This window comes from Pholcus phalangioides, unplaced genomic scaffold (assembly GCF_987345545.1).
Source record: "Pholcus phalangioides strain wild (caught in Gottingen) unplaced genomic scaffold, Ppha-v1.0 ptg000013l_1, whole genome shotgun sequence".
Classification (NCBI taxonomy): Eukaryota; Metazoa; Arthropoda; class Arachnida; order Araneae; family Pholcidae; genus Pholcus; species Pholcus phalangioides.
The window spans coordinates 1,959,818-1,975,963 of NW_028301606.1; the positions used below are offsets into that span (position 1 = coordinate 1,959,818).

The following is a 16,146-nucleotide window of genomic DNA, read 5'->3' on the forward strand; positions in this document are numbered from 1 at the left end:
GTGCCAAAAAGTCGGGACGGCCAAAAAAAGACAAAATACCGGGACAGTCCCGGAAAATACAGGACGTATGGTCACCCTACGCATTGCTAAAATGATGCCATAAAAATAAGCAAAGTTGCCAAATATTGCTAAAATCTAGGTCAGAAATAAAACACTACGAAATTAAAACGTTCACCATGACAAGTTGTAATTATAGCTTAATAAAATTTATGAGTACGAAAATAATTGATAATTGATTTCAATAAAGAATAAAAAATTCAAGTTGGCCTTGTTTAAAAAAAATGTAAAAACCAGGAAAGTTTTGCAAAAAAGTCAAAACGGCCACAATGCGGAAAGTATGGTCACTTCATGCAGACAAATTTGATAAAAAGAAAACGGATATTTCTCTGACTACGGACTTCTCAACCGGCCGAAATTTGCAGAATCAAACAATTGATCGGGTTATGACGTCACAGCGCTCAAGTTCCGTCAGCTTAGAACTCCTTAATACACTCCTTAATAATATATGAAGGCGTCTTACGTCAGCTGTACGAAAAAGTTCGTTTCAAGGCGTGGTAGAAACGCGACCAATCACAGCGACGTATCTCACGAAGTCCGTAGGCGAGCCGGAAGTGCTCTCAATAGCCTCCCTGTTGTTATTGTTATTTATAAAATATTCTTTTATTCCTCGCAATCTGCAAATACGAATGTCGTATCAAATGATAGTTTAAAATTTCAGTTTCGGTGCGAGTTTTTCTTCGAAGCAATGGCAATTCTACCTCCTCCTTCTCAGGTAATTTTATTGAGGCATCATCACACCATTCGTTGACTATTAAATGTCAGTAATGTTTTTTTTTAATGTCAAAGTGTTTGTCCATCCATTGATATTTCATTTCCGTAAAATGTTCAAACACGGGACACATTGGGGGTTGATGTTTACCTCATCTCTCTCCTTTCTTTACTGTAACTTTGCTGGGGTATCCAGGGGGCCCCTTTTAGATCAGAGGCACATTTACGGTTTCGCTGACTATGGACCCTCCTCCCTTTGCTGAAACTTCGCTGAGGTAATCAGCCCAGAGCTTTTGAGGGGCCCCCTCTTGGATCAGATTCGAATTTACGGTTTCCCCTCCTGCTGGGCCCCTCTCTCCCTTCTTTGCTGGGGCAACCAGGGCCCTAGATTTTGGAAAAACCCACCTTTCAGATCAGAGGCAGATGTACTGTTTTACTGCCTTTGCTTTGACTTCTCAGGTACAACCATTGCCGCTGTGGTGGTCGAGTGGTCATAATGACGGACTCGCATCACTGGAATCTAGGTTCGAACCCCACTGTCACCACAGTGGTGGTGAAGTTGGTTTCTTGTGGTTCCCAACTTCGAGGCACAAATGCAAGTCGATCTCCCCATTAAAAAGTCTCGCCACAGAGAGCAACACGCCTACAACGATAAATTATTCAATCATTACACTTCACTCACAATTAGAAAAACTGGTGGCAGGTGGAAGCACGACACATAACAAGCATTACACATAACAAGCATTACACAGAAACAAACTTCACGTCAGGTTTCACTACACGTACACACTCATTCCCGCATGTACCAATTTGTTAGAGGTTCCGCAGAGGAATATGGACGAGGTGCATGTGTGGTTTAGTAGTAGGTACAACCATGGCCCAGAGAGTTTAAAAAGGCCCCACTTCGATCAGAGGTGGATTTACAGTTTTGGTGCCTGTGGGTCACCCCCTGTTGCTGTAACTTTGCTGGGGCAATCAGGCTCTAGCTTTTAGAAGGGCCTATTTGGGATCATAGGCAGATTTACGGTTTTGCCGCACGTGAGCTATTAAAATTTTGTTGCTCTTTCATTCTAGTCTAATTTTCTTGATCATTTCTCAAATTTGTGCATGTTATAACCTGCTTTCTCTCCCACTCCTATAAACATGCTTGTGTCTCTGAGTCAGTCTTTATGGTCATTCACATGCTCACACCCTCTCCAGGTTCCTCTTTTGGTAATTCACATGCTCACTGACACATACTCCCCTCCCATAACTGTTATAACTCCCGATATTTCTCCACCCGTGCTGTAGTCAGCAAAAATATCTAAATTTTTCTCAGTGATTTTCTTCCTTTGCAATGACAATAATTGAAATCTATAATTCATATGTTACTAGTTATTCTAATCAAATGGTTTATTCATTTTAGGTTGCTGGAAGCCATGAGGTGCTCTATGAATATTTCTACAAACAGGTGAAGCATTTTCTTCTCATTACATGTGTAATTATTAAATGTAGTGTTCCTCGTGGAAAGTTTTTGCTTTGAAAAAAATTCCAACATGGTTTATGGTTGTTCATGGTGGTAAGAAAGATTTTAGACAGTTTTTTTTTTGTAGCAGAGGGTTGGCAGAAGAGAATTTTCCCTGTCAAGTAAAGTCAACTGTGGTTAATGACAAAAAATTCAGCGGCTTATTTAAGGGCTTGACAAATCTTATTCATTCAACAAAAATTCTGATTGGCAACAAAAATTTTGTATGTGTAGTTTAAAAATGGTAAATTTTGTATGTAAAGTTTTCATACAAAATCGCTGGACAAATCCCAGGTGCCAGGTCACCATGGTGACTAAAAAAATTGGTATTGGCAGCTCTTAAAGTTTTCTTTGTGTAGCTACTAAATTGCAGTCTTAAAGCAACCCAAAATGTTTGGAATTTATAGCAGCATATCTCTCAACATGAACGAGGGTCACTATGCCCTGAAAAATTCAAAAGAAGCATTATTTTGGACCTTTTTCTTCAGGTAAGAATTTTTTTGGCACCTAAAAGATTGTTCTGGTGACTAGATTTTTTTACGATTTGTCCAGCCCTGATAGTTACTGTAGTCTAAGACTGAGGGCAATAATTGTTTGAAATTAATATCACCCGCACAACAAGTAATATTTCCATAATACATACACAGCAAATTCCAGCATGCACCAATTCAATGTGCATGTGTGGTTTAATAGTTGTGCCTCCGCCAACATAGAAAGGTGTCACGAAGTCCCAGAAAAGTTTGAAAAGGGTTACAGTGAATCCTGCTTGAAACGTTTTTTAAAAAAAACCCTCGTGCAAAAATGTTGTAAACACTTTAAGCAGGAAACCTCAATGAGAGATTTAGTGTATCTAGTGAAAGTTGGGATCAATGAAAATAAGTCTTACTAAGCAGGATCCATTATCTACAGGGGCATCAGAAGTGTTTGGAACTGGTGGGCTCTCGTCTTGATCTTTATATAAGACATGTTGAATTAATAATAATTTTGAATCTTCTGAATAAATTCAGGGTGCTCATACCCATGTCATAAATTACCATGTGTGTGCTCCAGCATTCCCAGCCTCGAAGTCACAAGTTACTTCTTTTGGTCATTCATGTGCAAGGGTATCAGAATATATCCGTGGGTTGAGCCTTTACATAATATTTTCATTTCTGAATTCTTTCTGGGGGTGTCGAGACCCATGTCACAAATTACCGTGGGTGTTCAAGCACTCACAGCACCCCCGGCTCTGATGCCACTGATTGTCTGTATTTTCTAAGGGAAACAAAATTCTTGGCAGGTGATATTTGGCCCTAGCCAAAAAAATTTGGCTGAATCCTAAGTTTTTCTTTTTTTAATTTCTATGCCCCGGCTTATTTAATATTTTGGCACCTAGTTATGGCATGCACAATGTTATACTGTATGCTAACATTTTGTTTGGTCTGATTTTCCAACGGGAAATGAGATAATGTGTATCAAGATCTGTGTTTTCTGTGATATCCCATGTAGAGCCTTATAATTATGAATATTGTGATATTATGTCATTATATAATCTCGCTTGGTAGAAATTTTTGTTTGTTTTATTAGAAAAATTTGTATTAACAAATATTGTTTCTGGTAATTTAGGTTGATCCAGTTGGAACTGATTGTGTCGCAGCAGTTGAAGCTGCTGCATTTCTGAAGAGATCTGGCTTGTCTGACTCTATCCTCAGCAAAGTATGCTTATTCACTTGTTTTAAAATCCTTAAACAGTTATTCATTTTTTCAGTTATTATTTTCGATAAAATCTGATGACCAAAGAGTAAAAGTACCAGTTATTTTTCCAAAATTCACTTTTGCTCATTGCGAAGTTTGACAAATCGAAAGAATTTTATGTGACAGTCAAATTTCTTAATAGCCAAGAATGATCTTAATGTAGAGAAAGACTGTCAAAAATATTGTTTTTCATGTTCCTGGGACTTTTTATCCATTTACTATGTTAAAAGACACTCATAAAAACCTCAGGAAATAAGAAATTTTTGTTTCATTCATAGACAATTTTGCTGGGGTTTTTTTTGTTTTTGTTTTTTTGGGGGACAAAAGATGCATTTAATGCAACTGAATAAAAAAAAAGGGGGGAAAGTTGCAAATGTGACATTCAAAAAAAGAGTATTCTTCTCCATGACTTAAAAGTTGGAGAATAAAAATATTTTATATTCATTTATTTCACCTGCAGGCCCAATTTGATGACTTGTTTGTGTGACCATCAACTATTCTTACTGCTATGATAGAAAGATTTTGGGCAGTTTGGCCATCATGAATGAATGAAAATCATTCTATGTTTTGCTTTGGTCAGAGTTGTGCGAAAAACAGTTTTTTTATTCATTTATTAAATCTTTCCATCCATCGCAGTGCAAATAATGGTTCCAAAAGTAATATGCTTCAGTCATTCTCACTGTTAGTATTCTAGTGTGAGTTAATAAAGGTTTTCAGTAATGTAATAATAATGATAGTATATTCTGTATGTAGTCTATGTCTACTGGTTGTTAATAATATTCAGTGATTTTGTGGAGCTGCTGTGCGGTTGTGTGGGCATCGTGCTGGACTCTGGTCCTGAGGATCCAGTTTTGAATCCTGTTGATGGCACAGTGGTGGTAGGCTGAAGTTGGTTGTATCCCCTAGGGGGACAGAGCGGGGACCATGGTTGGTCTGGAGGCTGAAGTTGGTTTTCTGCAGTTTTCCAGTTTCAAGGCACGAATGCAAGCTGGTCTCCCATTTAAAAAGTCTCTCTGCAGACAACAGACAGACCTACAACACAATACTGACATAACATGAAAATTCAAGCATTTCTATCTTTACTTCAGAAAATGGAAGACAGATGGCAGCATGAACACAAAGCTAGCACAACTCTACAACATAGATACATTAGAGCGACACATTCACTCAGAACACAGATTCCGGCATGTGCCGATTCATTGGAAATTCTGAAGAGAAATGTGCGCGAATTGCATGTACAATTGAGTAGTAGATTTTGTGGAACTCTCATTATCATTTAAAAAAAGAAGTAGCCGACATATATATAGACAATGAATGGTGCTGTTACAGATGCACTAACCTATTCATTTGATATTGTATTATGATTATTTAACATGGGAGAAGTTTTAACTTTTGATACATTTAATATTTTCAGATATGGGACATGTCAGATCCTGAAGGTAAAGGATTTTTGGATAAAAGAGGCTTCTTTGTTGCTCTCAAATTGATAGCCCTGTCACAAAGTGGGAAGGATCTCACTGTAGTGAACCTGAACTTGGATTGCCCACCTCCTCAAATGGTACTTTTATATATTGCTAATATAATTATTATCATGACAACATTGGTCTTGCAACTTCAGAGCAGCTGGATTGAATGTTTAGTTTCAATATTTTTGAGCAACAGAATTATTTTTTCACTTTGAATGAAAATTTCATAATATTATCCTAAAAGTGAAACTATAAAAATTCATCAATCAAAAAAATTCATTGATCAAAAAACACTAATATGCCATATATTAGTGCAAAATAAAACATTATTTATGGCACATTTTTTTTTAATTAAATTTTTACATTTCTAAAGTACGCTTAGATGCTGTGTCCTCTATGCTTGAATAAATTACTTAGTAGACAGGTTTTTTTTATAATTGTCTTTTCAAGCATATAATATTATACCACTTGGTCAAATTGATATGTTCAAAGTTGATTTCTGTAATTAATGATCATTACTTTTTTTTATGTTTCGAAGTCTGTGCATTAAGTTAGTGCTACTGTGAAATGCTAAAGCCAAACAAATGTCTTTCTTTCTGTAGAAAACACAAAGCGGCAGAAGCTCTCCGGCAATTGATTGGACTATAAAGGTACTATTGTTTACTAGTAAAATGTTTCTACGATCCCCACAATTCATTTTTGTTTTTATTTCAATGCACAGTTATTTGCTTCATTATAGGAAAAATATGTTTCTTTACTAGTTGGATGTTTATTTGAAAAAGTCCAGTAAAAAAAAATTCTGAGGATAGCAATTCTCTTAATTTTCAGCTGTCTGAAAGAAAAAAATATGAGGAGATGTTTTACTCAATGTCACCTGTCAATGGGAAACTGCCTGGTGATAAAGTTAAACCAGTGAGTATAAAAAAATGATTTCATGATAATGTGAAATAATTTTTCTCATTTTCATTTTTAGCTAAAAACAAGGTAAATTGTGTGTGGAAACAAATTTTGTCATGTGTCAACCAATGAATTGTGAATGAAATCGAAAACTATTAAATTTTTTTAATGCGTAACTTTTGTGATATTTGCAAATTTTTAACCTTTAATGAATGAATATAAGGAAAATATATATGACAATTTTTAGTGGAAATAAAATTAAAATTTATGGAAGCATATTTGGGGGGGGGAGGAAAATTAATTCATTGAAGGAAAAATTGATAACTGCCAAATAAGTGGAGATAATTTTAAAATTTGATGTTAAAGATACATAGGCTAATTACATGTGTGATATATTTTTTTTAATTATCCTTTCAATCTTATGTATCATACCACTTGGCTGAATTTATTGCAGGTGATGCTCAATTCTAAACTTCCAGTGGATGTTTTAGGCAAAGTAAGTCTTTTTAAAAACATTTTATGATGTTTTATTCTCAAGATTAGACAAAGATAAAGAGTTTGATTGAAAGACGACAAAATCTCTTTTTATTATGAGTTATTCATGTTGTTTATATTGAGTGATCTTTCTGATATTTTTGTGTGCTTCAGCTATTACGGTGAAATGGGGCTGGAGAAAAGTATGGCTACACAGGATTTATTGTTATAGATAGAATATTATAACCTATCCACAAGCATTGATGAAATATCTTGCCCTCATTAAAAGCATTTTATGACACAAATACATTTAGCGATGAAAAGCCCAGATGTTTTGAAAAGTTTATTTCTCACTGAACACATTTTCCTATACCCCTTACTCCAGGGCTGGACAAATCCCAAGCATCAGGTCACCATGGTGACTAAAAATTTTGTTTTGGCACCTAAAATTTTCTTTTTGTAGTTATTAAATTGCAGACTAACAGCAGCACAAAAGATTTTTGGAATTTATATCAGCATACCTGCCAACATGAAAGAGGATCATTATGCCCTGAAAAAGTCAAAAGAAGCACTATTTTGGAACTTTTTTGGCATCTAAAAATTTATTCTGGCACCTATATTTCTTGCGATTTGTCCCACCCTGTGCCTTACTTTGCACTTGCTGGCAATCAGAAGAAAACGTAATTAATTAAAAAAGGATTACAGGTGGTTTAGAGATTTATACTATGCCATGTAAAGGGTTATCACTGTGGAAAGTGAAAATATTATACAAGATTTTCACTTTATATTGAAGTTTATATTATGAAAAATACTGTGATGGATATTCTGGAAGGAATATTTCATGTTTGTTATCATGAATTTTATAATTCTTCAGGACATGAAGCACTGCATATGTTATTCAGTTGTATGTATCTGTTTTTTTTTTAATGTTATTCACTGGTGAAACCTTGCTTTTAATTATTGCATCTGAAACTCATTGAAATGTCATTATTTGTTCGAATTGTTTTTATTTCTGCCATTTTTTCTCGATTTGCTTGGTCAGCATAAGATTTATTTTACCTAATGTGGTGTTGCCCTTTTTTAACTTCAAAAGAGCCATTTAGGTTCCCTTCATTTTATTTTCCCTTTTAAATTGATTGTGGTGCTTTGTTCTTTCTCCATCCATGGTTGTAGCATGATCGTTTTTCTGTATTTTGATTTTGTCTCTCTCTTTCTCTCTTTTTTTAATAAGCTTTCATTTTAATTATTCTTCTATTTTGTTCTCAGAAGACCTATGAATAAAATTGAAATCATGGTACGTGTTGATTCTGTTTTTCGCGAATATAATTCATTTTATGATAATGAATATCTTTGAAAAGAAATTAAAATATATATATTTACTAGGGGGGCTCTGCCCCCTGCCGCCTTTGGCGGCCAACCCCCCCCCCCCCCCCCCCCACTTCTCTCCCGGACATATCTTGTTTATTTCGTCCCACTTCATCAGCGTGCTATGGAAAAGGGGAAAGGGACGTGTGAAAGCACCAGCCTACTGCAGAAGCGAATTTTAATGAAAATAATAATAAAGCAACAAAAAACAAATGAGATTCATCAAGTATCCCCAGAAAACTTCCCCATGGGGGTCCCCAGATTCAATTCGCTGAATTTCAGTGGGGCCCCACACTGGATATATCTTGGGCTACCGATGTGTTGCAAATTTTACAATGTTAAACCACAAAAATCAATGAGATACATTCAGGGGCACCGAATTACAACCTGCCAACATTTCCATGAAGTCCTGACCTGCAAGCTTGTTGGACACCCCCCTGTGAGAATTTTTCATTTTTATCAATTTTACAACGAATAAAATCCAGGGCCCCACATCCAGTAGCGGGGACACAATACGCAGATTTTTAGTGGGGCCCCAGACTGGCTATATCTCGGGTTTCGGCTGTGGCAAATTCTACAACAGAAAAGAATCAGATTCATCCAGGGCCCCCAAAATCAAACCTGTAAACATGGGCCCCCCGACTTGGAAGCTTGTCGGTCATCCCCCGGAGCGAGTGCCATGAAAAATTTCCATTTGTATTCGTTTTACCAACGAATAAAATCCAGGGCCCCCAACCAATTACCCGGGACACCAATTCGCATACTTTTGGTGGGGCCCCAGACTGGCTTTATCTCGGGCTTCCGCTGTTGCAAATTCTACAACAGAAAACAATGAGATTCATCCAGGCCCCCAAAATGAAACCTGTAAACATAGGGCCCCCGACTTGGAAGCTTGTCGGTCATCCCCCGGAGCGAGTGCCATGAAAAATTTCCATTTGTATTCGTTTTACCAACGAATAAAATCCAGGGCCCCCAACCAATTACCCGGGACACCAATTCGCATACTTTTGGTGGGGCCCCAGACTGGCTTTATCTCGGGCTTCCGCTGTTGCGAATTCTACAACAGAAAAGAATGAGATTCGTCCAGGGCCCCAAAATGAAACCTGTAAACATGGGGCCCCCGACTTGGAAGCTTGTCGGTCATCCCCCGGTGCGAGTGCTATGAAAAATTTTCATTTGTATTCGTTTTACCAACAAATAAAATCCAGGGCACCCAAAATGAAACCTGTAAACATGGGCCCCGACTTGGAAGCTTGTCGGCCATCCCACGGAGCGAGTACCATGAAAAATTTTCATTTGTATTCGTTTTACCAACGAATAAAATCCAGGACCCCCCCAACCAATTACCCGGGACACCAATTCGCATACTTTTGGTGGGGCCCCAGACTGGATATATCTTTTGCTTCCGCTATCGAAATTTTTCAACGTTAAAGCAGCAAGAAAACAATGAGATCCATCAAGGGCCCCTGGAAATGAAAACTTTTTACTTATACGTGAAATCTTCCCCGGGTACCCCGACCCTGTGTTGGGAGCACTGCTGTTGTGTGTGTATATTATACATATATATACCTCTCGGCATGGACCCCCCCCCCCACAAAGGAAGGGCTGACAGGGGAAACAACGATTCTTATCACTTTTTGATTTTTCACACTATAAATTAATCACAGAGGGGCCCCTGAAAAGCTGGTTTGGGGGCTCGAAATCTAAATTCCAGCCTAAGGGCTCTGCTGTAGGATGTAGGAGCCTCTTGGTACATGCACATAACATGTTCCCGATGGGTCAAATGGGTCCCGATATGTGAATATCGACCCAATATCGATATATGATATCATATCGATATATGAATATATGAATATGAATGTACGATATATGAATATGAATGTACGATATATGAATGTGAATATCGATATATGAATCGAACCCACTTCCGTAACAGATTTCCATCACTCAAAAATTTCACCCACTTCTGTCACTCGGTTGCTTAGCAACAGGCCCTTTTCGAGTTTGTTTGTGATTTTATATTATAGAATAGATTTAGCATAAAATAATAGTATAATTTCATGTGAAATAAAAAGATTGAAAATTTCACACTAATTAGTTTTGTATTGATTTCAGATTTGGGATCTGAGTGATACTGATCAAGATGGATGCCTTAGTAAAGAAGAGTTCATATTGGTAAGTGTTGGTATTACAGTACTTTTGCACACATCTGCCTTTCATTTTGTCATCTTCTAAAACATAACTGTATTTGTAAAAATCTATACTTTGACTTTGCTTTACTGCATTCACATATTTTTGAAATGATAATGTATTTTCAACTAAAAATCATCATTGTTTTAGATAGTAGCATCTTCATAAACATTTTTATTAGTTATGAAAATTTGACTCGATTCATCAAGCCCTCTGTTCTTTGATAGTGCTACAACATCTGATGAAATCATATTTATTTTAGGGTATGCATCTTATATATAAAGCTTTAGAAAATATTCCTGTACCTCCGGTGCTTCCACCAGAGCTTGCAGCTCTGTTGAGGAAGAAAAGTGTTACTGGTGGAGTTGCTGTTCTGCCTGATGTTCTACCCCCACTAGTTGAAACATCTACTGCAACTATTGGTAGAATTAGACGTTCCAGTACACCTTCTTCAGATGTAAGTATTTGACATATTTATTCTACATAACATCTCAGAATCATCCCATAGTACTGGACTACTATAGTAGAACTTGGAATAATTTATAATAATTTGAACCATGTTTCAGAGTTTCCTTTGTCTTTTTTTTCCTCCTTCAGTATGGTGGTAGAAATCAACCATGGGTTGTCAACACTATTGACAAAGCAAAGTATGATGATATTTTTTATTCCCTTGATAAGGACTTTGATGGACATGTAACAGGTTTAGATTGCAAAGATACATTCCTTCAGTCTGGGCTTCCACAATCTAATCTTGCTCATATTTGGTGAGTTTTTTTGTGTGCTTTTTTTTTCCAGGGCAGTAGATACTTGTTAGTTTGACACTCTTATAAGAGATAAAAATAATGTCCATTTAAGAGGGTCTCTGTATGATTTCACCTTTAACAATTTACAAAAAGCATTCCATAGGATCTTAGAGTAAAATCTTGAAGAATCAAGGAATATAGGTACAGCAAAAGCGATTTATTCTTTTTGAAAGTATTTTCCCTCAGATGGCATGCAATGGTCCCATCATTCAATCCACTTTTCAAAGCAAGTAGATAAGTCTTTTTCTGGAAGCTGCCTCTTAACCCTACACAGCAGAAATAACTAATAATAATCTCACAAAGCTTTTCCTTTAATGCTAGAAACCCAGAAATCGCATGATGCCATATCCAGACTATAATGGGGTTGTGGCATGATTTTAATATTGTATTTACACGTTATGTTTCAGTTTGAGAAATTTGTGACATCATATATCGAGAACTGGTAGAAATTTAAGTTGTGCAGTGTTTACTGAGGCATCTGCCAGAAAAAGTCTTTACTTGCTTTGAAAAGTGGATTAAACAATGGGACCATTGCATATCATCTGAGAGATGATACTTTCAAAAAGAATAAATCGTTTTTTGCTGGTACCTATATTTTTTGATTTTTTTCAAAATTTTATTTTCAAGTTTTATGGAATGCACCTTGTATAAAGGTCATTTGTGTGCATGTTTTTCATTAAATTAAATACTAATTCTCCCATTTATTTTTGAGTTAAGTGAGTTTCATAGCAAAATTAAGTTACCTCCATAAAAAATAATTAAGGGTATTTGTGTTTTTTATTGCTGAAGGGAGGACAATTCTTAAATGCTACTTAATTTATTTTGTGAATTTTGAATGAACTAATGATTTATGCTCACCTCGTTGGGCATTTTGCCTGTTGTGGCGTTGTATTTGTATTTGTAGCAGTGTTTTCCAACCTGTGATCCAAAGTACTCTGGAGGTGGGAGAGATCACTTTCATTTACTTCCATTGCATAAATCAATGGCACATTTAGTGCTTTCTTTTTTCAAACTGAGCACAACTCCGGCCTATCACCATAGGCAATTTACTACTAAATAAGTTGCGCCTGAAGTGTGCATGTGTGCCTAACAGTTTGAGTGTGTATCTAGTGTCGTGTAGGAATTTTTAGTGCTGTTATGTATTTTTCGAACTATGAGTGAAGCGTATTAACCGTTTAAAGGCCAATGTTCCATAAATGGAACATAGTTTTTATTTGCAAAAATATCAGGTAAAAATTGATTCTAATATTTCCGGTTTTTTATTGTATATAGAGAAAAGTTCAAAGTATTTTTTGAAATAAATTCGTAAACTTCATGTTAATTTAATCTTTTTTGACAGAAATTGGAAATTTTTTGGGAATTTTTTCCCCCATTTCGATTAAAATTTGCCGAAATTTCAATTTCGAAGTAAATTAAAAATTATTTTGTGCATTTCTACCACTTAATACATCAATCAAAGTAAATCAATTAGTTTTTTTGTACTGTTAAACATTCAAAAACTACGCGCGTTCAAATGTGCATGTTCCATTTATGGAACATTGGCCTTTCAAGAGAGCTGGATTCTAAGGATATCTAATGTGCAGTGCGCTGCTTCAATTTTCCCGTTCGAACTCCAAGGGTGGTGTCATCATTTGACATGTGTATGGGGGCGAATTCTGGGTAATATGAAACAGAGAATTTGTGCTTTCTGGAGGGTGGGGGGGGGGGTGAATTGTTTATATTTATATTGGTTGAGTACTTTTTATTCTTGCATTCTTCTAAATACATGTTTTTGTGAACCGCAGACTAATCAAACCGTGATCGGTAATCGTAGATAGTTTTTTTATGTTCAGCTGTATGTAACTATGTCCGGAAGATATCTCACATTAGAAGCTGTAGGATATTTAGAAACATTTAGATATATACATAATTAGTAGGATATTTATAACTCGCATATATATATGCCAATTACTTGCTAATGAAAATGGGGACATCACGGATGATGATTTTATTGTTGAAAATTATCTAAATTATCTAGTGACAACAGTTCCAACTAATGTATGTGGAATGCTAGATATATATTTTGTAACATCGAGGATGAAGTATTAGAAATTCCCGTAACACATTTTTAAAAAATGTGGGGCAGAAAAAGTGCAACACTCATGTGAAGGTTTCAAGAAAAGCGCAGTTTTAAGCAATCCAAAAAAAAAAAAAATGGGATAAGAAAAATTCTTTCTAGAATCCGATCAAAACCCTCAGCTCTGGATTCCATTTAAAAAGATTTGCCATATAACCATTATAGCACGTTGGGATAATTCATTCAGAGTTGCGAGAAGCAGATCTTATTTTGCATTTAGAATTCTGAAGAGGAGTGACAATGAACCTTCTACGAAAGAAGGAGGGGTTAATTATTCATCCAGGTCCACATTGTCAACTGAAAAAAAGATGTCAGGTCATCTGATGGACATTATATTGTGTCTGCGATGCAAGGACTTTGTGCGGTTTGCCAAAAACACCATATATAAATGCTACCAATGTGACAAACGGGTCCATCAAAGATGTTTTCCTTCTTTTATCACAGACATTATAAAAAAAATTTGAATTTTCTTCACGCACACACACGTTTTAATGGTAAAAAAATTGGTATGTGTTGCGAATTTAAAATTGTAGTCCAAAATAGAAAATTTCGGGAGATAACTGTACTCCAGAAATAAGAAATCGCGAGAATGTAGGCGATACCAGTTTCCGCTTTCACCTCTCCCCAAGTGCCAATGTTCCATAAATGGAATATTGGCACTTGGCATAAATGGAACATTGTGAAAAACAAAGAAAATAAATTTTTTCTTCAAATTTCAAAGTTGATCTATGCATAGGCATGCAAAAGGACCTCAAATTCCAAATTTCAAAACAATGAGTGATGATGTTCATAGTTTGGCCTTTAAACGGTTAATTGAATATGTGTGTCATTGAAAATCTGTTGCTCTCTGCGGTGAGATTTTTTGAATGGGAAGTGGAACACAATTTAGTGTTGTTAAATTGTTATTTATGACTTTAATTTTTATTGTATGTAAATTATTAAAACACCACACATTTTGGCTTTAATTTGGGGAGGGGGGATTAATGGACTGACATTTTCTATGGGGAAGTGTCTACAATGTCAAGAAACACTGAGTGTCAGGATTGGTTGAGTTATCCGCTTGTCAAGTTATCGTGGTTGCACTTTGATTCCTAGTTTTTCTTGTGTGTATATGCAGACATTTGAATGTGTCTTCAACTTTGTTTCTTAAAAATATTTTTTTATTATTACTATAAACATTTTTTTTTATTAAAAAAATTATTTGTTCTATAATCAATTGATCTGTTAATTTGTTTCGAAATTGATCAATCAAATTTAGTATTAAGAAATAATTATCACTAGAATTATTGTCAAAGAACATCATTGTCACTCACAAAGTAATAAGCATTCAATGATATTTTTACATCGTAAAAGCGCTGTTGAACAAAATGTTATGTGAAAGTCATACTACTATGTTCAAAAAGTTCTGAGACTTATTTTATTATGGAAGAATGAATACAGATAGAACCTGTATTCATTCTTCATTAGTGATTCATTTAGTGATAGAATGGTGTTTCATTCGAAGTAACTTACCTGCGTAATTATCTATTTTTGCCATTGTTCATACAAAGATGTAAATGCAGATTGCAAGTCTTTTTCTTTTGCATCCTCCAGTGCCATCGTCGCTGCTTGCTGCTCTTCTTTGGAACCTGATAATTGTTGCCCCTAAGTCACAAGTCAAGATCAGGAAAATAAGCTGGTTGTGGAAGAATCAGAATGTGATGTTTTGACAGGTAATTTGACACCGGGGGGACTTGTGAGGCAGTGTATTATTGTAATGGAGGACGTGGTCTCACAAAGATCTGGTCACTTGCATCTCACAGAATCATGCAGACATTTATATATATATAAGGACTCACAGATCCCTCCTGGCGTCAGATTACCTGTCAAACCACATTCCGATACTTTCACAACCAACTTATTCCCCTAATCTTGCCCCTTTTTTCCCTCAGATAAAGAATTTTCTTAAGGGACAATGGTTCTACATCACCATACGCAGAATAGTTACTTTGGAGGAAACACCAAATAAACAAGTTCTATCTGTATTCATTCTTCCATGGTGAAATAACTCTTGGCACTTTTTTTTTATCATAGTTGTATACGTATATCTCTACAGACTTTGGCACAGTTTGACCAAATTGGTACTTGCGCCAATAAATCAAAAATCCTAATCCGTCTCTGCAGCCTCTCTGCTAATGAGTAGAAATATTCATTCATAGTTTGCTCCTTTCACATTTTATAAGTATAGATTAGATGAAATATGTTCTAGTGTAATTATTAAGATGTATGTGTGAAATGGTAAGTTTGATGGTGTGACAGAAATGTTAAATTTCTATTGTGAATGCTTTAAAAAATTAAACTGCTAATACTCTTACATGTCTTAAGGAATCTCTGTGATATCAAGCAAAATGGAAAATTGAATATTGAGCAATTTGCGCTGGCAATGTATTTTGTTCAGTTGAAACTGAGAGGATTGGAAGTTCCTTCTGCTTTGCTACCTGAGATGATTCCCCCTTCAATGAGATCAAAAGGATCAGATGCATTAACGGTGAATATTTTATTTTCTTTCAGTGAGGAAGTTGAGATTGATTGGTAACATGTGTGAATTATTGATAAAAGTATGAATTTCGCAACAGTTCAGTGAAATCATTTGATACTATGCGATGCAGGCACAGCCTAGTAACTTCTCATGGTAAATGAATTTCTATTTATACAAATACAAGGGCCTTAATATTGGGTATTGTAATCATATCAAGTTTCACTTAACATTTTATGTTATTACTTTCAGTTTGATAGTTGAAGATTTGCAAAAACTTTGTGCAAGTCAGGTGCATCTTTTAAATTTTGAAC

The 16,146-nt window shown here is 35.7% G+C and overlaps 1 protein-coding gene across 2 annotated transcripts in view; it reads left to right on the forward strand.

Moving 5' to 3' along the window:
- Nucleotides 1–591: 591 nt before the first annotated feature.
- Eps-15 (Epidermal growth factor receptor pathway substrate 15) overlaps nucleotides 592–16,146 on the forward strand; it is a 42,634-nt gene continuing 27,079 nt past the window's right edge. Inside the window, exons 1-11 of one of the 2 annotated variants that reach the window (XM_089240572.1) lie at nucleotides 592–772; nucleotides 2,174–2,218; nucleotides 3,878–3,967; nucleotides 5,421–5,564; nucleotides 6,075–6,122; nucleotides 6,301–6,384; nucleotides 6,824–6,865; nucleotides 10,324–10,383; nucleotides 10,661–10,855; nucleotides 10,996–11,162; nucleotides 15,682–15,844. In XM_089240572.1, coding sequence (XP_089096698.1) covers nucleotides 746–772; nucleotides 2,174–2,218; nucleotides 3,878–3,967; nucleotides 5,421–5,564; nucleotides 6,075–6,122; nucleotides 6,301–6,384; nucleotides 6,824–6,865; nucleotides 10,324–10,383; nucleotides 10,661–10,855; nucleotides 10,996–11,162; nucleotides 15,682–15,844 — 1,065 coding nt within the window. In that variant the 5' untranslated portion in view covers nucleotides 592–745. The remainder of the gene's footprint in view (nucleotides 773–2,173; nucleotides 2,219–3,877; nucleotides 3,968–5,420; nucleotides 5,565–6,074; nucleotides 6,123–6,300; nucleotides 6,385–6,823; nucleotides 6,866–10,323; nucleotides 10,384–10,660; nucleotides 10,856–10,995; nucleotides 11,163–15,681; nucleotides 15,845–16,146) is intronic. The other variant, XM_089240573.1, reaches the window with a different exon arrangement.